General features: G+C 43.2%; 1 protein-coding gene and 1 long non-coding RNA gene across 4 annotated transcripts in view; one reads left to right on the top strand and one right to left on the bottom strand.

Annotated features, from left to right (window-relative positions):
- The window catches only part of LOC106145317 (uncharacterized), a 57,850-nt gene that overhangs the window by 15,735 nt on the left and 20,482 nt on the right, over positions 1-21,633 (bottom strand). The window contains exons 2-3 of one of the 2 annotated variants that reach the window (XR_001230164.4): positions 19,580-19,688; positions 748-4,883 (exon numbers count right to left, since the gene is read on the bottom strand). This is a non-coding gene — a long non-coding RNA (uncharacterized LOC106145317). Of the gene's footprint in view, positions 1-747; positions 4,884-19,579; positions 19,689-21,633 lie in introns of those variants that run through there. The other variant, XR_013439074.1, reaches the window with a different exon arrangement.
- Positions 9,592-21,372, top strand: Dhrs4 (dehydrogenase/reductase 4). 2 transcript variants are annotated; one of them, XM_005338747.5, is made up of 9 exons: positions 9,592-9,784; positions 11,330-11,507; positions 15,943-16,044; positions 18,352-18,422; positions 18,523-18,574; positions 18,860-18,994; positions 19,445-19,500; positions 20,851-20,993; positions 21,100-21,372. In XM_005338747.5, exons 1-8 carry the CDS (start codon positions 9,654-9,656, stop codon positions 20,963-20,965), a joined length of 840 nt encoding a protein of 279 aa, XP_005338804.2. In that variant the 5' UTR covers positions 9,592-9,653; the 3' UTR covers positions 20,966-20,993; positions 21,100-21,372. The 2 variants fall into 2 exon arrangements, with proteins under 2 accessions (XP_005338804.2, XP_077906437.1); XM_078050311.1 differs by lacking the exon at positions 9,592-9,784 and adding an exon at positions 10,299-10,345.

Genomic DNA, 21,633 nt, shown 5'->3' with positions numbered 1-21,633 from the left:
AACTACACAAGAAGACAAATCCCCAAGCAGACTTGGCCAACTCTCTCTTACTTTGCAGTTCTCAGGCAGACTATACGAAGAATACAGCATCTAAGATAATGAGGAAATAGAACATCCTGGACTTTGTTCTTTTCCCTCCCATACCAGGATATTTTTTAATGCTTGGCTTAACCATCTTAAGTGTCCCCTAGAGCATAAAATCCAGAGCAGAGTGCATAAAGGCCAGCTGCAGTGTGAAGAGGGCTTCCATCCACCTTTCTGAGCCTTGGGATTCTAAGCTTTTGTTGGTCCTTGCTGCCTGTAATAAAGTTGCTTTACTTGACCTGTGTCATTATTGTCTTACTGAGCCCCGCTAGATCTAGAAAACTTCTGAACCCAAGCACAGCACTCTGCTTTATAAAGACCTAGCAGGTGCTGATGAACACCTGGTCCCTACACTGCAGCACAGTGTCTAGAAAGTCATGTCTGTCAGAAAGTGTGGCTTTTCTTCAGGACAATAACAGAGCCCTATAGATTCTTAACTCAGCCCTCTTCATTTTAACTTGGGGAGCTTAGATCTCTTTCCTTTTTTTTTTTTAATCGTTCCATAAGATTTTCAACATATTTTCATTCTTTTCTAAATATGCAATCAATGTTACATCATGTACTGACCAATAAGGATCTTCCAATGACACCAATGCTCCCATGCTTCCCTGGTATTTTAGTCAACTTTTTCACTGCTGTGACCAAAAGACCTGACCAGAACAATTAGAAGAGGAAAAGTTTATTTGAGGGTTCACAGTTTCAGAGGTCTTAGTCCATAGATGGCTAACTCCATTCCTCAATGCCAAGGTGAGGCAAAACAACATGGTGGAAGAATGTGGTGGAGGACAGCAGATCAAGACATCACACTAGAAAGGAGAGAGAGAGAGAGAGAGAGAGAGAGAGAGAGAGAGAGAGAGAGAGAGAGAGAGAGAGAGAGAGACTGACTCCACTTGCCACATCCAAAATATATACCCCAAAGGCACATCCCCAATGCCCACCTCCTTCAGTCACACCCTACCAGCCTGCAGTTCCCACTCAGTTAACCCCTATTAGGGGATTAATTCACTGATTGGGTTAAGGCTCTCATCAACCAACTATTTCACCTCTAAACCTTCTTTCACTGTCTCACCTATGAGTTTTGGAGCAACACCTTTTATCTAAACCATAACACCTGACCTTTCTTTTGCACTGACCCCAAGATTTCATCCCCTCCCCCTGTTCTTTTGGAATTAATGCTCTTGGACTTCCACTCAAGGGCCTCTTTGTAAATTCTGACAGCCAGTAGATTCTGCTCCAGGACCTCCACAGATTTGGGACAGGGACCTGCCCAACCTCTTGGCTAAATTGTTGTAGTGTTATTTTCCCTTCTTTTAATTTCATTGGCTTTCAGGGTAAATGCAGAGCAATTCTGAACACTGCCCCTTTCTCCATTCAAGCCACACCAACGGCCCCAGCTCTGGGATAACTCTCCTGACCTGTGGTCAGTCGTGCATCTGCCTCTGCTATACAGTCAACCTAGTCTTCCTGTTTTGGCTAGTCTGCAAAAAACTAACCATCAACTATGAAAACTTTTATACCACCTTTATCAACTTTGGCAAAGGGAAACCTGGACTTTGAAAGCTATCTGGCAGGGTTGACTGACCAAAGAATTTCAAAGACTAGTCTATCCAGTTGTGTCAAAGTCGATGGTGCACTTTAGACCCACAACTAATATTTCTTTATTCAATACATTTTAAGTTGCTGTGCTCAAATAGGCAAGACCTGGAATCTGATCTGTAGTTCTTTTCCTGGGGCATCCAGAAAACTTTCCAGCTCAGTGAACTATATACGAATGGAAAGACAGTTTAATGTGGTCTAGGTATTGCAATCCCATTCTAACATTTGAAAGCGGCTTTCAAATATTTTGGCTCCTCAGTAAGAAATGCAAGTTCAAGGACAACCTGCTACACACGCGCACACACACACACACACACACACACACACACACACACACACCTACATAGCTGAAACAGAATATCCTAAGAAAATGCTTGTGAAAATAATCTATTAGAAAATATTTCCAGAGCAAATACATGGGTGGGCGGGGTGCATGGGATTACAAAGGGACCAATTAGGGTACAATATCAAGCCAAGTCCCATAGAGGACAATCTTGACCCATTCTGACAGAGGGCTCGGAAGTCCTTGGAAGTCACACCTCAAAGTCAATCCAATAAGAAAACAAAAGAGGTGAAGTATGTATACCCCCACTGCCATCCATCACCAGTTAAGGGCTGTGGGGTAGGAAAGGGACATCAATTCCCAAGCCCTTTTGACTCTCCTGTAACTTCCATCAACATGTTGGCTTTGGGGAGGTTAGGGCACACTGGGATTCAGCTGATACACACAGAGATGGCAAAGGAATCTTAGGTGACATACAGAGGTACAGGTCCTGCTATAAGCACCCCAACCATAGGTGATAGACTATCATATTTTCTATTCTGTTTTTTTTTAAATTGCTGACTGTGGATTTTAATCACAGTCCAGGTACTTAGAGCTGTTATTTAACCTGCTTCAGCTCCTTCCTTCATTCCAAAAATGGAATAACAGTATCAACTTTGCTCATTGTAATGAAATCAGAAATAACATAAATATTCTTAGAAATTAGTAGGTGCTCAAATATTAAGATTAATAAATGTGTACTCAAAATGCCACACAAGAGTAGGACAAAAAGATATGTTTCCTCTTAATGACATTCAAAGTGCACATGCATACAAACACATGTGCTGCCATGTGGGTTCCCTGGCAGAAGCACAGTGGACGCCCCTCCCTCACTGCCTTTGCTCTTTATTCTCTGCATCTAATGCTGCTCATCATTGGAGCTTCATCTTTAATGTGCTTCTTTCATGAAGCTTTTGCAGACCACCCCAGCCAAAAATATTCTTCTTAACTCCAAATTGCCAGGCCCTTTTATTTTATTTTATGGTAATTTTACCACTTTCTTCTGCTTTTTTTTTTTTTTTTGCAATCTCTATTAAAATATGGACTTGGGAACAGACAGACAAATGAATGGCATGAAATGGAGTCCAGAATATGCTCAAATAATACAGGAATGATAAAGAAATCAGGGCAATAGAAATAGAAGTTTCAACATCTTTTTTTTTTTTTTTTTTTTTTGGTAATAAGGATTGAACCCAGGGACACTTTACCACTAAACTACATCTCCAGTTCTCTTTATTTTATTTTATTTTTTATTTTGAGACAATCTCACTAAATTGCTCAGGTTAGCCTTGAACTTGAGATCCTCCTGCCTCAGCTCCCAAGCAGCTGGGATTATAGGCATGCACCACCACACCCAGCTATTTGATCATCTTTATAAAGAATTGTAAATTTTTTTTCACCCAGATTGTCAATAATTAAAATGTTTGGTGAAACTAGATGCCATGAAGGTTTAATAAAACAAACACCACCACATTGAATTAAACCTCAGGAAGGTTAGCTGACCTGGGGGAAGCATACAGCTTTTTGGGAGGGCAATTAGAAGTTTCTAACAAATTGTTAAAGACACACACCTCTTGCCCATTCCCCTGGGACTAGTACAAAGTTCTCCTAGCTATGTATACAAAGATACTATTGCAACATCCTAATGCCTATTGCAACATACCTATCATAGGTATTAAGGGGAAACTATGAACAACTGAAATGGACTTCAATAGAGAACTGATAACTGATAGTTCATCCAGATAATGAACAAAAGAGTAAGAATTATTAGGTGTGTAAACACCTAATCAGAGTTATACCAATTTAAGAAGCACACATGTGTGATCTCACACACACATGAATTGACTCAAGTTCATGTAAAAATGGTGAAAATCAAGTAAGGTCTATATTCCAGTTAACAGTATTGTACCAACATCTATTTCCTGGTCTTGACATTACACTACAGATCTCACCATTAAAAGTCGTCACTACTAGGGGCTGGGATTGTGGCTTAGCGGTAGAGTGCCCCCTAACATGGATTCCATCCTCAGTACCACATAAAAATAAACAAGCGAAATAAAGGTGTTGTGTCCAAGTACAACTAAAAAATAAAATATTTTTAAAAAATTGAAATGAGTAGCTAGAGCATATGTAACCAGAAGGACAAATCCACCCATTCCCTTCTCTCCTCAAGGATTTTCCCTTTGCAGAGATTAAAGAGAGTGTACAGTTCTGCTCAAGAATTTGATCTGGCTCGACAAAGAGAGTCCAGAAGCAGACTTCTTTGTCCTTGGGCAAAAGGCTTATTTATTTGTACCATAGGCCTCTTACACTGTTCTGAAAGCAGGAGATGGGAACTTTGCGTAATCAGTACGAATGTTACCTCCAGAGAGGACAGGCTGGCCGCCTCTAGGGAAATGGTTCTCTTTCTTAATGTGGGCTTAGATAGCATTGTCTCTGAGGATTACTGTTGGCTCTTGGAAAGGGTGTGTGTGTTCAGTTTGCCCAGAAATTTCTGGCAGGAAAATGGAATACTCCAGCAGGAGTGATGGGACATTTCCTTGTCTCATACTGGCAGAGACCTCCGTGAAAACACAAGTGCAGCTTCAGAACTGGACTCAAGATACTGTGCCTGCCTTAGACTGCCAAAGCCCACCCTGCCAATTTCTGCTAAAGCCCCTCATTGAATAACTCAAACTGGCAGGAACTGTAGTGACGGGGAATTATTGCTCAGAGTACCCTGAAGTTCTGAAAGTTTAGGGGGAAAGATGTGCTGGACACCCCATGTGCTAGGAATGGGGTTTTACACTGTAAAACTCCTGAAATAAGGAGACCAGTCCCCAGCAAAGCTGACACGTGGTGGTTGGAAGTAGGATTCCAAAGGGTCTATTTGGGATAACACCTGTGAAAGAAAAAGAGAAGATAGGATTAAAAAAGAGAAGTATTAGATGCAGTATGCATCTCTGGCAAACACCAGCCCCCACCCTGGGGTCTCCAAAGCAAAGACAACCTTCAGAGGAGCCCTGTGGTAGGCAGAAATGGCAAGGTCCCTGTAACTATCCAGCTCAGTGACTTGCTGGGGCCACCCTGAGAAAAGCATGACTTCCCTTCAAAAACTGAAGCAGAGCCAGGCATTGTGGCGCAAGCCTATAAACCCAGTCACTCCAGAGGCTGAGACAGGAGGATCACAAGTTCCAGGCCAGTCTTAGCAACTCAATGAGATCCTGAGACCCTGTCTCAAAATAAAAATAAAAAGGGCTGGGGATGTAGCACAGAGGTAAAGTGTCCCTAGAACAAAAAAAAAAAAAAAGAAAAAAGAAAGAAAGAAAGAAAGAAAAGAAAAAGACCAGAAGGAGTTAACAGCTGTAATCAGACCATAAATCTTCATGTCTGCCACAGGGACTACCTCTGAGGTCATTTTCACAATTTAAAAAAGTAAAATAAAGGAGGAGAGGAATTTGGTTGTGCCCGCAAGAGACCTAGTGGGAAGTTATATCAGGCAACCTATTGAAGTAGAGGGATATTTCCCTCTACATTATAATTTATTCTGCCCCAAAATCTTCAGTGAATTTCTTGTATTGTGAGGAATAAAGAAGACAACTGGGCAGGTGTGGCTATCCCATCTCATCCCCATCCTCAAGCCTGTATCTCAGTATCCATGTAGAAACCACTTAAGGACCATAATCCGGGAGTTCCCAGAAGTGACCAGCAGCAGCAGAGAGCACTGAGGCCCAAATTAAAGCAAGCTGCCTCTTGAAAATAAACTGGAAAACTGCAAGAGACCACCCCACTCCCAAATACAGATAACAAAAGCAATCTACAGCATGTGGGGAAAGAGAAACCCATGTCTGTTTATTAAGAACTTTCTCCCTGCCGCTGCATGGAGATCCTGAAGAGGACCCGTGCAAAGACTGGATGGCTGGTTTCTAAATGGTGTTCGTTAATAACTGCCTAAATACAGGGCAATTGAAAATTGAAAACCCAGACATTGAATAAGCTATACAACAGAGCTACAGAATTCTTGATAGAGCAATATCTCACAAAATTAATAGCCCATCACATTTAAATAGGCAGAGGCTGTGTCAGTCTCTGGAACCTACAGATTCGTTCAATTTTGGTTTTTGCTTTTTGTTTTTTTAAGTAAATTATCAACATTTAAAAACCAAATATTTTCTGTTAACATCCAGATTTCAAGGTTCTGTTTCAAAATCCAAATATCTGGCAATGCTGGGCCAGCATTCTCAATGACAAAGATGGGTGAAACAATTATGCCTCAAGCCTGCCTGTACACTGCAGTTCCGTAGGGCCACCAATCCTTATAGGTTCCCAGCCACTGAGCCCGGGGTATATTACCTTTTATTGCTAAACTTTAGCCACAACCAAAGTTTAAACCATAATGTATACTATGTGTAAGTGGGTAAGATAGCAGAGTAAATTCACTCTAGAAAAACAGATCCATAAAAACTGATTAAATCCTTTTGAAGTTAATTTGACCATAGCTATGGATTTAAAACATTTGACCCAAGTTGGCCATGGTAGCACTCACCTATAATCCCTGAGATCTGAGAACCTGATAGAGAGGATGGTAAGTTCAAGGTCAGCCTTAGAAATTTAGTAAGACTCTGTCTCAAAATGAAAAATAAAAGGGCTGGGAACCTAGATCAGTAGCAAAGCATCCTGGGTTCAATCCCCAGTACCTAAAAACATTTGACCCAGGGTACAAGTGTATTTATACCAAACATAAAATATAAACATATTCAAAGTTGTACATTGTAGAATTGTTTGAAATAGGAACACTGTAAGCCATTGAAATTTTCATCAGAATACTGGCTATTTCACTTGATGGAAACTGTACAGCTATTTTTTAAAGGGCAGAAAGAATGAAGTAAATCTATTATGTACCACTCAAACATTCCAAGAATATATTTTAAGATGTGAAAGAAAAGAAGGGGGAGGAAAGGGAGAAAGAAGAGAAGCAAGCAATTTGAAGAATAACATATTATGTATATTTTTCCTCTTAAAAATCATTCATGAGGGCTGGGGTTGTAACTCAGTGGTAGTGCTTGCTTGGCATATGTGAGGCACTGAGTTCAATTCTCAGCACTGTATATAAATAAATAAAAGTCCATTGACAACTAAAAAAATCATTCATGAGAAAGATTTTTTAGAGGGGAAAAATGCATGTACATGTATAGGAAATGTTTAAAAGAATAAACAAGACCAAAAACTATGGGGGAAGCAGGTAAAGAAGCATAGGAAAGCCAGGCAGAGTGGCATAACCTGTAATCCCAGAGGCTTAGAGACTCAGACAGGAGGATTATGAGTTCAAGGCCAGCCTCAGCAACAGTGAGGCACTAAGCAACTCAGTGAGACCCTGTCTCTAAATAAAATTCAAAAAAGGGCTGGGGATGTGGCTTAGTGGTTAAGCACCCCTGGGTACCAATCTCTGGTACCAAAAAATAAAAAATTAAGTTCCCATTTCAAAGAGATACTTCTACACGTGCATATTTTCCCCCCAATCCCGATATCAACAAACCAAACTTGTTGAGCAGAATTTAGAGACCCACATTTCTTTCCTTCTTTCTATCCTTCTTGGTTCACAGATCCTCTCCCTAATGTCCCCTGTGCTCTTCCAAAAGAAATAGTCTTAGAAGCCAAAAAAAATCAATGATGCCCAGATAAGAAGTGGCCAGGTAATGCTCAGGGAGCAATTACCAGGCCAGAATTCTTTGCTCTTTGAACCTGGTCTACCTCCTCCACCCCAGGCCCCACGCTCACCCCCTGGATCTGACCATCCACCTCTAGGGAGGAAGGTAAAGAGGATCAGGTCTGCCTGCAGGCCTGTTGCTTTGAGCCAAGCCCTGAGAATTGCTGCAGTCCTGTGCATCCTTCTGCAGCCCCACACTCAGGTGCAGAGCTGGGAAGGGTTCCCACAGTGCATTAGCTCCTAAGAGTGAAGGGGAAAAGGAGTGTGGCACTATCCAGCCTCTGTCAATAATTCATGAGGCTCAGACTGAGGGGCGCCAGTCAGAGAGTCAGTTTTCCCCCCAACATGGGGAAAATTAGACTTAAGCTCTCTTATCTCATCCGGATATGCTGAGTACCACAATTGTAACTTCTCAGTTGAGAAATACACCATAAATCCAGTGCATGCCTCTTAAATCACTTGCTATCCATACGCCCCCTTTTGAACGCTGAAACCCTTTCTTGAGACATGCAGTTGACCTACAAATGTACTAAATGAGCCTTTAGCAAGTGTGAATCCTAATACAAAGTGATCCCCATAACTGGACTTCACAAATTGGGATTATCTTCCCTCTAATTGTAGGGACTGACATAAGGTTGACAAATTGTTGGTTGCACAAACTAACAACACTTTACTAAGTCTATCCATCTGTTTTCATCATCTTTTCTGAGAGAAAAGACTAACGGAAAGGAAAAAAGAAAGAGCAAAAGCACATTCCAGAATAAAGGACTATCTGTTAAGTTAAATATGTTTAGCTTTATGAAGCTCACTATATTGTCTTTATTTTTCTCATTTTGACTCAGACTAGTGAAAATATTGCCATGGACCAGCACTACTTCTCAGCCTGGCATTTGGAAGTCACTGGATTGAACTGATTCACACACTTGCACTGGGGTCTGTTGGGGCCTTTCTGTAGTGTACCATAAGCCAGCCAGATTTATTAATTCTCTCAGAAACCCAGGAGGGAGATCATTTCAACCCACTTGGCAGAAATGGAGGCTGAAGTCTTGAACATAGAATTTATAGCTGGTGAGGACTTTATTCATCATCTACTCCACATCCTTGTTTGCAGATGAAGAGTTTGGTCTGTGGCAGCAATAATAATTACTATGTGGTGGCAATAGTTACGATGTGTTTAGCAGTTTACAGTTCATAACGCGCCTTTGTATTCAGCAAATATTTTTTGAACTAGGATGGAGGCTAAGACCTGGGGACACCATGGAGATCTTGAGCACACTTGAGCTCTCTGTACTCCTACCACTGGTTGGGGGACCCTCTAGCATCCTTGTTACCACTTATTCTCTGTAACATGGAAAGTCCTCTTGGACAGAGCCAAGACTCCTATGGCGTTTGTCTCCTGGGCTCAACTCCGTGGGGGACCACAGGCATCATCTCCACAGCTGATCTCAAAGCATTTGCCCTCCTCTGGGCTGTTGCCTACATAAACCCAGACTTTCTTGAAGGAGGAATTCCATTTTGAGGCTTTGCGAAAGAAAAAGAAATCAACCCCAAACGTCATCTCCCCCTTTACCCCAACGCTCCCTGCAAATAAATAAATAAATAAACAAACAAACAAACAAACAAATAAAAAGACGTGAAAGGAGTGGTTGGACCGTGGGGAAGGCGACGGGTTCCTTGCAGCGGGGTAAGTCCTAATGGAAAAGCACTGAAAGCACTTTCCCGCTGGGCCTGGGGAGAGCCAAGGGGCAGAGAATAGGAGACTGCAGGACGCGGCGGCCGTGCGCCGGCAGGGGGCGCCCGCGGCCCGGGCCGCTCCTGGGTGGCGGGAGTCCCCACCGAGCAGGCTCCGGCAGGCAGGAGGAGGGAGTAGGCGAGCGGGAGGCGGCGCGTCCGGCCTCCTGCCCCTTGCCCTACTGAGCAGTCACCTCCCAGAGCAGAGTGAAACCAGCCGTGCAGACCTGGGCCATGCCGAAGGCAGGACTACTGCTAGGCGTCTCTGGTCGAGTTTGGAAATCTGTGAGGATGGTCAGCTCGGGGGTGACCCGCCGGAACCCGCTTGAGAATAAGGTGGCCCTCGTAACGGCTTCCACCGAAGGGTGAGTGCCGGGGCAGGATTCTCTGAGGCCTTAGCTGCCTGGAGCAGGTACTGGCCTCTTAGCAGCCCCTTCTCCTCAGGCCTCCCACGTGTCCAAAGCCCTGCCGGGAGGGTCGGGGAAGACCACGTGTTCAGCCTGAAGTCCTTCTCTTCTGAATCCCCTGACCCTGCCCCCCCCCCCCCCCCGCCCCTCCACTGCTGCCTCTGTTGTCCCATTGATCCAGACCCCCAGCGCTCTGGGCTGCCCAATTAACAGCTCCACCTAGAATATGGGAAGACCAGAAACACAAGAGTTCAGATTTCAAAACTATTTCACTGTTTCCGTCCACCATGAAAATGTTCCAGATACCCATTTGGGCATCTGACAAGTCTCCCAGAGCACCCCCACCCCTTACCCAGATGGGACATAGAGCCATGTCGCCAGATTATTGTTTAGGTCAGTACATTTTGGCCCACCCTACCTATAGCCTGTGTCTTCTTACCCACTACTCTTATCCATCCTGTTTCTTTATCCCACAGGACTTTGCTAGATGCCAACTCCTCAAGAATCTGAAATACAGATGTATGTGAAACACTAATGGCTGGCAATTGTAAAATGTGTAACCCTTGCTTCCCAGGCCTACATTTAAATATTTAAATTTTTAGCCATCATTCCTCATGTACCCCAAAACATAACTAAGGATAGAATGTTTAAGAATGATGTAGTTGGCCCAGTGTGGTGGCATGTCCCTGTAATCCCACCTGTAATCTCAGAGACTGGGGAGGCTGAGGCAGGAGGATAGCAAGTTCAAAGCCAGCCTCAGCAACTTAGTGAGGCCCTAAGCAACTAAATATATTGTATTTTATTTAGAGATCCTGTCTCTAAATAAAATACAAAATAGGGCTGGGGATGTGGCTCAGTGGTTGAGTGCCCCTGAGTTAAATCCCCAGTACCCCCCCCCAAAAAAAAGATGCCTCTAGTAAAGGAGATTTTGGAGGATAGGGTAGCTCTCCAGTAAGACCCTCAAAGCACAGACACAGCTGCTGCAGCAGCACACCAGCTTATTTCTCTCCCCTCAGTCTGCACTGGGTATGAGGCCTGTCAGCAGGGTGGGGCAGGAACTAAGGCTGTTCCTGGGAACCAAGGCTGAGGGACAAAATCATAATAAAACGAGCTAAGCATGTCCACCTGCATGGTATTGACAGTGCCATTAGGCCTATGTTACACCAAATAGAAACACCAAGGGTCAAGCACGGTGGCCCACACCTATAATCCCAGCAGCTCGGGAGGCTGAGGCAGGAGGATCGTGAGTTCAAAGTCATCCTCAGCCTCAGCAACTAAGTGAGGACCTAAGCAACTCAGTGAGACCCTGTCTCTAAATAAAATACAAAATAGGTGATGTGGCTCAGTGATGGAGTGCCCCTAAATTCAATCCCTGGTATTCCCCAAAAAAGAAGCATCAAGTCATATAAAGAGAGATCTGAAATCCAAACCCAAGCAGAGCCCATCCTTTCAGCTTCCTCCCCTGTACAGGCCTTAATAGTCTTTGTCTCTTTCTGCCCACAGGATTGGCCTAGCCATTGCCCGGCGCCTGGCCCAGGATGGGGCCCATGTGGTTATCAGCAGCCGGAAGCAGCAGAACGTGGACAAGGCTGTGAACATGCTGCAGGGGGAGGGGCTGAGCGTGACTGGCACCGTGTGCCATGTGGGGAAGGCCGAGGACCGGGAGCGGTTGGTGGCTATGGTGAGCAGCAGGGATATAGGCACCAAGCCAGGAGATGGCAGAAGGAAGCCAGGCTGAGCCTCCATTTGTGTTTTCCTAGCTAGTATTGGTGAGATCCAACATAGTGCTGTTAACATAACATTCATTTCATATGCCTGTACTGGTCCACTAACACATTTTATTGTGTGCCTTTCTGCTATGTCTATATCCTGAAGTCTGAGAACCATCCCATCCCAGAGAATCCAAAAACTACTCTAATGCTTCAACTCTGCCTCATCTCTTGGGTACTCCCCAAAAAATCCATTCGGCCTCATTACCTAGTACTTTTCAATGTAATGGTACAGATGAGAAGGGCCAATATAAATATAATCACAAAATAAATGTTCTCACCCATGAACTAATAAACAATCCCCTGTTCTCCAATTTATAGAGTCTCTGGGAACTCATCAGAGGCAGCCTACCATGTTTCAGCTGTCTACTATGTACCATTTACTGTGTTCAAAACCTTACAACCTGACAACAACCCACTCAAGGGAAGAACTGTTCCTCCTGTTTACAGAGACTGATTCAGATAGGTGGAGCCACTTCCCAAGTTTCCACAGCCAGTAGAGAAAGAGTTGTGATTCAACCCTGACTTCCTTTTTTGGCTGCCTATGAACTATCAGCACTTCCTCATTGGCATAGGGCCAGGCTTTAGGTATCCATATGGACTTTAGTCTCAAAGAAAGTGCTAAGCCAAAGACAGGGTTGGTACTTGATGCCAGCCTTCCAGCTGCATAAGAAAATATGGACCATCAGGCTCCTCTCCCCTCAAGCCTTGGGGCACATGCTTTATTTCACAGAGTGAATGAGAGAACCTACAGGAAGGTACAGGATTGTACTAACAGACTGGAAGGTTAGCAGACATAATTTGGGTGATTTTCTTAGAAACGGAGAACCTTAAACTATAGTAGACAATAGTATGGTACACAGAACAAGGTAATTCGATTTTTAAGGAACAGTTTGGCAAATGTTCAAATGCTTTGCAAAGGGTCAAATGTGAATCTAAGAAGGTCACCTTGCTGGACATAGACTACTGGACAGAGCCTAACACTGGGGCCTTGATACTGAGGGTAGAGGAGACTGGGCCATTAATGAGCAACCATTTGAAATGTATATAGTTGGGGAGAGGGGGGTGTTTGTTTGTTTCTTTGTTGTTTTGTTTTGAAGTGTCAGGATTCGAACCCAGGGCCTCACACAATTTAAGAATTTTGTTTGTTTGTTTTTACAATATAATATTTTAATGTCAAAGTCCTGTTGGGAATACATCCTCTGGCACCCATCAAGTCCACTTAACAAATCCTTCAGCCCTGGCCCAGAAGTGGGGCTTGAGCTAGACCTTGATAAATGAGTGGGAGTAGACAGAGCAAGGATGGGGTGCCAGATGACCCTGCAAAAATGAGCAGACAGCCAAGAAGGGAATGAAAGGGATGGGGAACACTGTCAGTACACAGCAGAGAGCACAGGCTCAGGAGTACAGATTCCCAAGGGGGTTTAGATGTCAGTGTAGGAAATAAGAAACCATGTGAGGCTTTAAGCAAGATAAAAATGATTATTGAGGAAGGATAATCTGACAGTGGTGGGAGGAATAAATAGAGAAGACTCTGAGCCAAGGACATTAGTGGTGGTGGATCACCCAAGAGAACTTTAGTGGAACCAAACAATATTTTCCCAAACACATGTCAAGAAATAAGAAATAGGAGAGAAAAATCAAAACCAACTTTCTGGGAGTTTGCATGGATATTGTCAGGATAGAGAATGATAGGATAATTGTCAGCAATTTGAGATGTGTTCTGCCTGTTGCCAGCTGTTACCATGTGATGAGAAAAGCTGCTGCCCTGAGGATGGTTACTACTGGTGGCCTCCTAATTACACGGCAAAGCTCTTCAATGGTGTGCCGGTGAGCAGACACCAGATTAATAGTAGCTTCTCTACTTGATTATACTTTTTCTAAAAAGAAAAATACCTGTCAAAATACAGACAATTCCTAGCCACTTTATAATAGTGATCACACAATGTAGAGCAAGACTTAGAAGACAACCCGATGGTCATAGGTAACATCCTCATTCATCTTTGCTGTTTCTGTCATTGTTCAATCAAAACCCAGCCTTCTCCCCCTCTCTGTGTTGACAGGCCTGGAACGGGAGGAAGGCAGGGTGCACAGCAGAGTGATTCTAGTGCAATCTACCATCCTCTCACCACCCCAGACAGGCACACACAAAGCACAGCACACATGCATCACTTAGCAACATCTGTGCTTTCCTTCTCACAGGTCCATACACAGAGTTGAGGCAGGTGACTGGGGCTTCAAGCCACAGCACCAAAATTTAGAGAATACAAGAAAGTATTGGTACTGGTTTTAAAAGATTATGTGACTAAATTTTGTTAAATCTCCATGTTGACAGCTCAAGCACTCCTTTAGCAGCAAAGAAACAACTAAGCTTAGCACCTAGTTAGCAAGAATAATTAGTTAAAAGGAGAAACTAGCAGATGGTGTACATTGTTAATAACACCCCTCGTGTGCCAAATCTGAGGCACAAAGTTGATTGAGGGCCCATTTAGTGCTACTTGCCCAAGGCATCGAAATTGCCAGTACTGAGCAAATGCAAAGTCTGGTTTCAGGGTAGCTCAGTATTGAAAACCCTTGTTGGCAGGTTCTCCTTGGCCATTTGTTACTCTAGCACGTGCCTCTCGACCTACTTACCACTTATTAAGAAGATATCTCCCTTTCTTGGCTTTCCCAGTTTAAATCTCAAATTTCTGCCTTGAATTTCCCATGTCTCCAGTCCAGAAAGATGAGAGAGAAATGGCATCAAAGGTGAGTGAGGAGCTCCTTTAAACACAGGCTGGTTTAAACCCATCCTTTAAACCCATCCTAACTCTCCTGGGCAGCCGGTTTCATAATCTCAAGTCACTTTCAGAGGGCTCTTATAAATTAGCTTTGTGCTATAAAATAGGAGACAGGCCTCAGTTCTGCCACCACCAACTAGTTTTGTCCCCTGAGCAAATCAAATCCCTTTACCTTTCCTAAACATGAAATGATCTGACCTCCTGTTCTTAGCTGATCCTAATGTGTCATTACTGAGTTATACAGTCACTTGAAGAAGTCTCAGGAGTTCCTGGAGAGGGGTCCTCAACTCATGGCAGTGGGGTTCTTGACAAATGTTGCAGATATGAATTTAAGGACATGTCAGTTAGAAGCACAGAGATTTATATAGGAAAGTCATGCGTGTACATTCCAGGGAGAATGTGGGCATTTTGGGAGTGAGAGATGCTTTTGGGATTCTTGGGCTCTTCTTTGTGAGAGATGGGCATGTGAGAATGATATCAGTCTAGTGATCACAAGATAGTTTATGGTGGTCTCACAATTTCAGAATCCTTAGGCTGACATGGTCTCCATTTTCTGATCAGTGGAGAACATTGGAAAGTACCCTAGGTTACAGGTTTCTTAAAATATCGTATCTCTCTTTGTTTTATCTGTTTATTACATGTGCTAATTAACAGTGCATAAGGTAATTTTTATAAATGGGTGAATTTACAGTAAGTCTAATGCTTACAGATTCCCAGAAATTTGGGAGTGACAGGCCTGGGAGAGAGAAATGACGTGAGAAGTGACAGGTCTAAGAGGAAAAGTATGGCTTCCAGATTAAAGTTATATTTTTCTTGTCCTTCCTTTGGTCTCCTTTCTACCTTTTCTATTTCTTCTCTCCTACCTTAATATGATATTTAAAAATTAACTTCCCTGGATCTCAGTTACATATGGAGTTATACCTCCACCAGAGGACACTGGGCTAGATGATCAAAGGCCCCTGCAGTGGTAACTTTCCATGGGAAAGCTATTTAAACAGTTTCTCCATTCAGGTAAGTGTGGACAGCTTTACTCTGAGATAATGGCAGCTCATTCAAGGAGAATGGACAGCAAGCACTGGGGGAAATGGGGCTAGAGCTTACTGTGAAGTGGAAGGGTGTAGAAACAGATTTTGAGGTGAGGGTCGAGAATGAAAGAGCTCCCAAAGAGAAAGTATAAAGGCTAGAGTAAAGGGTTATGGACACTTTTAGAAGAGAATAGACAGGCTGGAAACACTGTAAAAGAAATAAGACAACCTTAACTGGTTAACAGCAGAGCTTAGGATAACTTTGGAGAGAAAATGTTTCAAGGAAAAGAGATCATTTTGAGGACTGGGGCTGTGGCTCAGTGGTAGAGCACTTGCCTAGCACATGTAAGGCACTGGGTTCAATTCTCAGCACCACATATAAATAATGAATAGAATAAAGGCCCACCAACATCTAAAAAATAATATTTCTAAAAAAGAGATCATTTTGACAACTGTTCTAAGAAGAAATTTCTTATCAACATTGGTAAATTCACTTCCCTTACTAACCTGCAGCCCTGACCAGACCTTCCTTCACTCCCTAGGCTGTGAAACTTCATGGGGGTATTGATATTCTGGTCTCCAATGCTGCTGTCAACCCTTTCTTTGGAAGCCTGATGGATGCCACTGAGGAAGTGTGGGACAAGGTGAGAGAGCATAAAGCAGCAGGGGTCAGTCAAAAAACATTTAGCTCAAACTTGGTCTTTTTTAGATGCCTTTGTCAAGTGTCACATAAGTGTGATGTGCCACACACCTGGCATGCACCTTGTAAAGGGCAAATAAGGGGGCGGCTTCCTCTATACTGTTATTCTTTTTCATTTCTGCTTTGAGGCTTTTTGGTTGTTGTTGTTTTGTTTTTCAGTCCTGTGGGCCTTATGGCAAGGCAAGAGTTCTACCACTAAGCCACACTCCCAGCTCATCTCAGTTTTATCTTCTTCCATTTGCTCTGTGCTAGCCACCTTCTCTTTCACTTCCCCAGCTCTCTCTCCAAGCATACTTAGCCACGCCCTTCTTCCTGGTTTATTTCCAGCAGAGGCACGGCAGCTAAAAGGCCAACAACTTACACACCTACCCATCTCTTTTCAGCTGCCAAAAAAGAATGCTTTTTCATTAGTTGAAAAACGTTAATAGCTGTTAGTTAAATGAAATACCTATTCTGGTGAAATGACCAGAGTTTCTGCTGTTTTATAACAGGGAAAGATCTGGAGTTTTTTTGTTTTGTTTTTTCTTCTTTAATATTTTGTCCCTTAGTTGTTGGTAGGTCTTTATTTTATTTACTTATACGAGGTGCTGAGAATTGAACCCAGTGCCTCACACATGCTAGGCAAGTGCACTTCCATGAGCCACAGTCCCAGCCATTGTTTTTTCTTCTTAATTGCGGTATTAAGAAAATCTGAGATCCATATTTCTAAATCCAAGTGCTAGAATATTTGTTTTTATGTGAACATGTACGATTGCATCATGCTCATATTTTACACACCTACATCCTTTAATTATAAAACTTTAATTAAAATATTTATCTTAATTTACTAAGACAAACATTCCCACATGATTTGAAATGCTAAATTTCTTATGATCTCCTCTGGTTTTGTTTTTTTACTCAGATATAATTTCTCAACAGTAAAGTATAAGAAACTAAAATATTATAACTTATCAACTTTGCACACACATAAAGACCAAAGTGCGAAAATGTTCCTCAGTGAGCCAGATCCTGATGTTGATATTCTTTAAAGAAACATCTTTCATGAAGTCTAAATAGAGACCACATTAAAATCAGCTTTTAACCACATAATCTTTCTTTTTAGTTTATACATTTTTAATATAATGGTGCATCAAACCTAAATGCAATGATTGATCCTTAATTATACTCTTAATTTTTAAAAAATCTTTGTTTTATTTATTTATTTATTTTATGTGGTGCTGAGGATTGAACCCAGAGCCTCATGCATACAAGGCAAGCTCTTTACCACTGAGCCACAACCCCAGCCCCTATACTCTGAAATTTTTTAAGAAAGAAATTTGGGGCACATTTGGGAAAAGTTTATTATGGGCAATGCAATAAATGAAATGTATTATTGTTAAATTTCTCAAGTATGATCATGAATTGTGGTTGTGCAAAAGAATCTTCTTATTCTTTAGCAATGTGTGTTAAAGTATCTAGAGATAGAGCATTATCATGTCTGTAGCTTACCTTCATTGGTTCATTTTTTAAAAAAAACTATGAATACATAGAAAAGGGAAATAGAGCAAGATGTGAACAATGGGTAAATCCAGGCGAGGAACAGCTGGATATTCACTATACTTCTATTTCAACTTTTTATAAGATTGAAAATTTTCAGAATAAGAAACTGGCTTGGGGGCATAGGAGAGAAATGTCCCAGGAGTGTTTAGAACACTGTAAGCAAGATCATAATACATTTGCTTTAAATTTGGGATGTGGGTGTTTTGATTGCAGCCTGTGCTTCCCCAAAATGTACTTCCTCATGATTCCACTTTCTGATAAATGACCAGCCAGACAGTCCATCTTGGAGGGCCAAGAGCAATCCATTCCCTGCACCCAGAAGCCAGAAGAGTGCTAAAACTACCCTGTGCTGCCCACTCTAAGGCAGGTCCAGGAGGCGATCGAATTCCAGACTCTCCCTACTTTGAAGAAACATAGAAAATCCAGCTCAAATCCAAAGCAGCCTGGAGAGTTTTCACTCATTCTGAGCCAAATCACACTTGGCTAGTTAGAAAGGATTAACTCTCTCCATTCTTCCACGCTTGAACATAGCTGAATGAGCTGGTGAGAAGGACCTCCCCCTAAGCCCAAGGTTCTTCCCTTGTCAGGTCCAGGTAAATGATCCCTGAAGTCTCTACCAGCTCTAACCAGCAGAGCCAGGTGCCCACTGTGCCTGCTCATCATCTGCTCCTCCATGTCCTTCTCATGCTATCTCCCCTTCTTTCCACTTCAGGTTCTGGATGTTAATGTGAAGGCTACAGCCCTGATGACAAAGGCAGTGGTGCCAGAGATGGAGAAGCGAGGGTACCATGAGTGAGAGGGAGCCTGGGTGAGATGGGGCCCTCCACAGGCAGAGGGCAGTGGTTTCTGCCAGGAAGATGTCAGTTTTCTTTTTTTTTTCCAGAAGTGGCTCAGTGGTGATTGTGGCTTCCATAGGAGCTTTCACTCCGTTTCCTGTAAGAACCCCTTTGTCTGCCACATTCCTCCCACTCTCCATCCCAAGTCTTTCCATTACTCCAGTTCCCCTAAAGTATGTGTCCCCTTTCAGAATCATACCACCAGACCCCTTCCCACAAAATAAATGACTTGTCTCCTGAACTCTAACCTAGAGGTAGAAACAAGATGGTTTCCTCCTACCCTCCTTTACAAGAGATGCCTCATTAACTGCTGCCCTTGATGTCAAATGAGAACCAAGAATGACCTGGAAACTAAGAGACCAACCTGTTCTCTTCTCTCCCCAGGGCCTGGGTCCTTATAATGTTAGTAAAACAGCCTTGTTGGGCCTTACCAAGAACCTGGCCTTAGAGCTGGCCCCAAAGAATATTAGAGTGAATTGCCTGGCACCTGGACTCATCAGGACCAATTTCAGCAGTGTGGTAAGGAAGGGGAGCCCTGCATCTCCCTGGGACCCCTGGAAGGGCATTCATCTTTTTGGATAGGGAAACCCAGTACCTGAATCCTGAGCTATCACCCATTTCCATACCTCCTTCCTAGGCTTTTCTGTATTCCCTCTTTATACCAGCCACCTTCCCCAGACCAGAGTCCCACACACTCCTTTCCTGAGCTATAGTAATTCTGACTCTACTCACACTGTTTCATGTCTTCTGAAGTTGATGAGAACTGGTGAGACCCAGCAAGATGCCTCCCTAACTCCTGAAAAGAATGAAACAGAGAAGGGCAGTGGGGAGTTGGGAGCCAAGAAGGAACTGGAAATGAAAGGGGGCATCTCTCCATCCTTCCTCTCCACTGACATGGGAAGACAGTTTCTTTCCCTCACTGCCCCTCAGTTTCCTCTTACCATAAACAGATTTTCCTTTTTCCTGCAGTTGTGGAAAGACAAGGAAAGAGAGGACAGAATGAAAGAATTCATGCATATCAGAAGGTAAGCTGTCAAGAGGACTAGGAGGGATAAAGATGAAAAGTTCTGTCCCAAAAAAGTTCTGTCACAGCCCATAGCTTACCACCTCACTTCCATAAGGAACACGGGCATCCCCTCCTCTGCCTCCCAAACTTCTTAAGTTCATAAACTCTACTCTTGCAGTGGTCTGGCCAACAAGGCTGCTGTTTCCACTGCAAAAAAAAAAAAAAAAAAAAAAAGGCAGAGGCATTAGGGTTTCAGCAGAGTGGAGCTCTAGGACAGGTCCTCCTCTTTACTGTCTACCTCCACCCCTGGGCATTCATGGAGACTAGAAACCAAAATCAAAACTGTGACTATTGTAGTTCTTCTTGAATAAAGAGTCACATTTCCAAAGCTCAGGTTGGTGATCCCACAATCCAAATAAAAGAAATGAAGAGCTTTACTAAGGCTCAAACTCCTCTTCCCTAGTGGGCTGGCTGAAGTATTCAGACACCTTTGTTGGGTTCCCTTTATTAAGTGACCTGCCTCTCTCCACCTTCTGGCTTCTGAGCACTCTTGTCTTTAGCATCTCCAGTTTGACCCCCTCAAGGACAAATGCTAGCAATACCTACCTCTTTACTGGTCTAAACATCCCAGAATCCCTCAAGTTTTTTAAACTTCAGTGGCTCAGGCCTATTGCCCAGAGATTCTTCTTTAATTGATCCATGGTGGTGCCTACAAATCTTTTTTCTTTCTTCATTTATTTGTTGTTGTCATTGTTTTGTTTTGCCTCCCAAATGATTGCAATGTACAGGTAGCTCAGAGAACCACAATCCAAGCCTTCTAGGTTTGAGTTACTTACTCTACCCACCTCAAGAGTATTCTACAGCAGTTTAAGTGTTTCCTAACTATGAGATCACTCATACAAACAATGAGAATTAACACATTCTTACAAAGCAAACTAGACTTTAAGGGACAAAAATAGACTTGAAAAAGTCCTGAAGACCTTATAAATAGAATCATTTTAAACCACTATTTATGTCTATATGTGAAACAAATTATTTTGAAGTGTGAAATAATTACTCACCATTTAATCAATATAACTTTGGATTTTGGTGTCCTGAGCTCTCTAAGAAACAGAATGTCTATTATTTAAATATAATGTGTAACGGTTTTTTCAGAGTATAGTTGTTACATTTATACTAAATCATAGTGGTAATTATAATTTTACAATTATGAAATGGTAACCCTATTTAATAAGCAGAAAGCTTGTACACTCTTTCTGAAAAATCAACTGGTAATTCTTCTTAAAGCAAATTTCATTTCCTGTGGGCCAGGTGAGGGGGGCCTGGCCTGTTTGATTTTTACTCCCTTCCTTGTTCTGCTGTTCTCCAGATTAGGCAAGCCTGAGGACTGTGCAGGCATCGTGTCTTTCTTGTGTTCGGAGGACGCTAGTTATATCTCTGGGGAGACAGTGGTAGTTGGAGGAGGAACCCCATCCCGCCTCTGAGGAACAGAAGGCAGCCCACTAGGCAGAGGTTAGTTCCAGCTCCTGGGGGCTATTCCAGCATTCTTCTGCTGACCTTTCCCACCTCTGCCCATCTTATTGCTCATTGCGCAAAATCTCTTTGGCCCTGTGATAAGGTCCAGCCTTGCCTGCTGTCAAGATGTGGTCTGATGAGGATTCCCACTGTTGCTGTGGTGTGGATAAGGCTTGCCGGGAAAACACTGTGAACCTGAGAAGGCTGTGTCTACCTTGACAAAGACCAACAAGTATTCCCCACCACCACTCCCCACCCTATCCCGGGAATTTGAAGGTGGGGGGGGGAAGGAACCTGGAGTGGAAGGAGCAGGGCTGGAAATTAACAACTTGCAAATGAGGTGCAAATAAAATGCATATGATCGCGTTGCTCTGAATCAGCGTGTTCATTTCTGTGCCGGGTGCTTAAGTATGGAGCTGAGCACAGAGCAGAGGTCCGGGCAGGCTAAATCTCTGCATCCTCTCAGCTCTCTTCCTGGTCTACAGGACTTGAGTGTGACGCTTGAGGGTGGAGGTGTCTGCAGAGCTGCCAGCTGGGAGGAGGTGGTTCGGAAACTCCCAGGTGCTACTCCGAGCCTCACAACCCAAGGGATGTGCCGAGGACGCTACGGGGATCCCGGAGCCTGGGCGGGCAAGCA

The sequence above is a fragment of the Ictidomys tridecemlineatus genome, chromosome 5, assembly GCF_052094955.1.
Source record: "Ictidomys tridecemlineatus isolate mIctTri1 chromosome 5, mIctTri1.hap1, whole genome shotgun sequence".
NCBI classification, from domain to species: domain Eukaryota; kingdom Metazoa; phylum Chordata; class Mammalia; order Rodentia; family Sciuridae; genus Ictidomys; species Ictidomys tridecemlineatus.
This window is presented reverse-complemented; position numbering and strand designations above follow the sequence as displayed.

Bases quoted from the DNA above. Each gene is read 5' to 3' on its own strand.
- Dhrs4 (XM_005338747.5), top strand. From the start codon at position 9,654: ATGCCGAAGGCAGGACTACTGCTAGGCGTCTCTGGTCGAGTTTGGAAA. The intron at 18,423-18,522 runs GTACCATGAGTG...TTTTTTTTCCAG, and splicing joins CCAGAGATGGAGAAGCGAGG to AAGTGGCTCAGTGGTGATTG. The intron at 18,995-19,444 runs GTAAGGAAGGGG...TTTTTCCTGCAG, and splicing joins GGACCAATTTCAGCAGTGTG to TTGTGGAAAGACAAGGAAAG.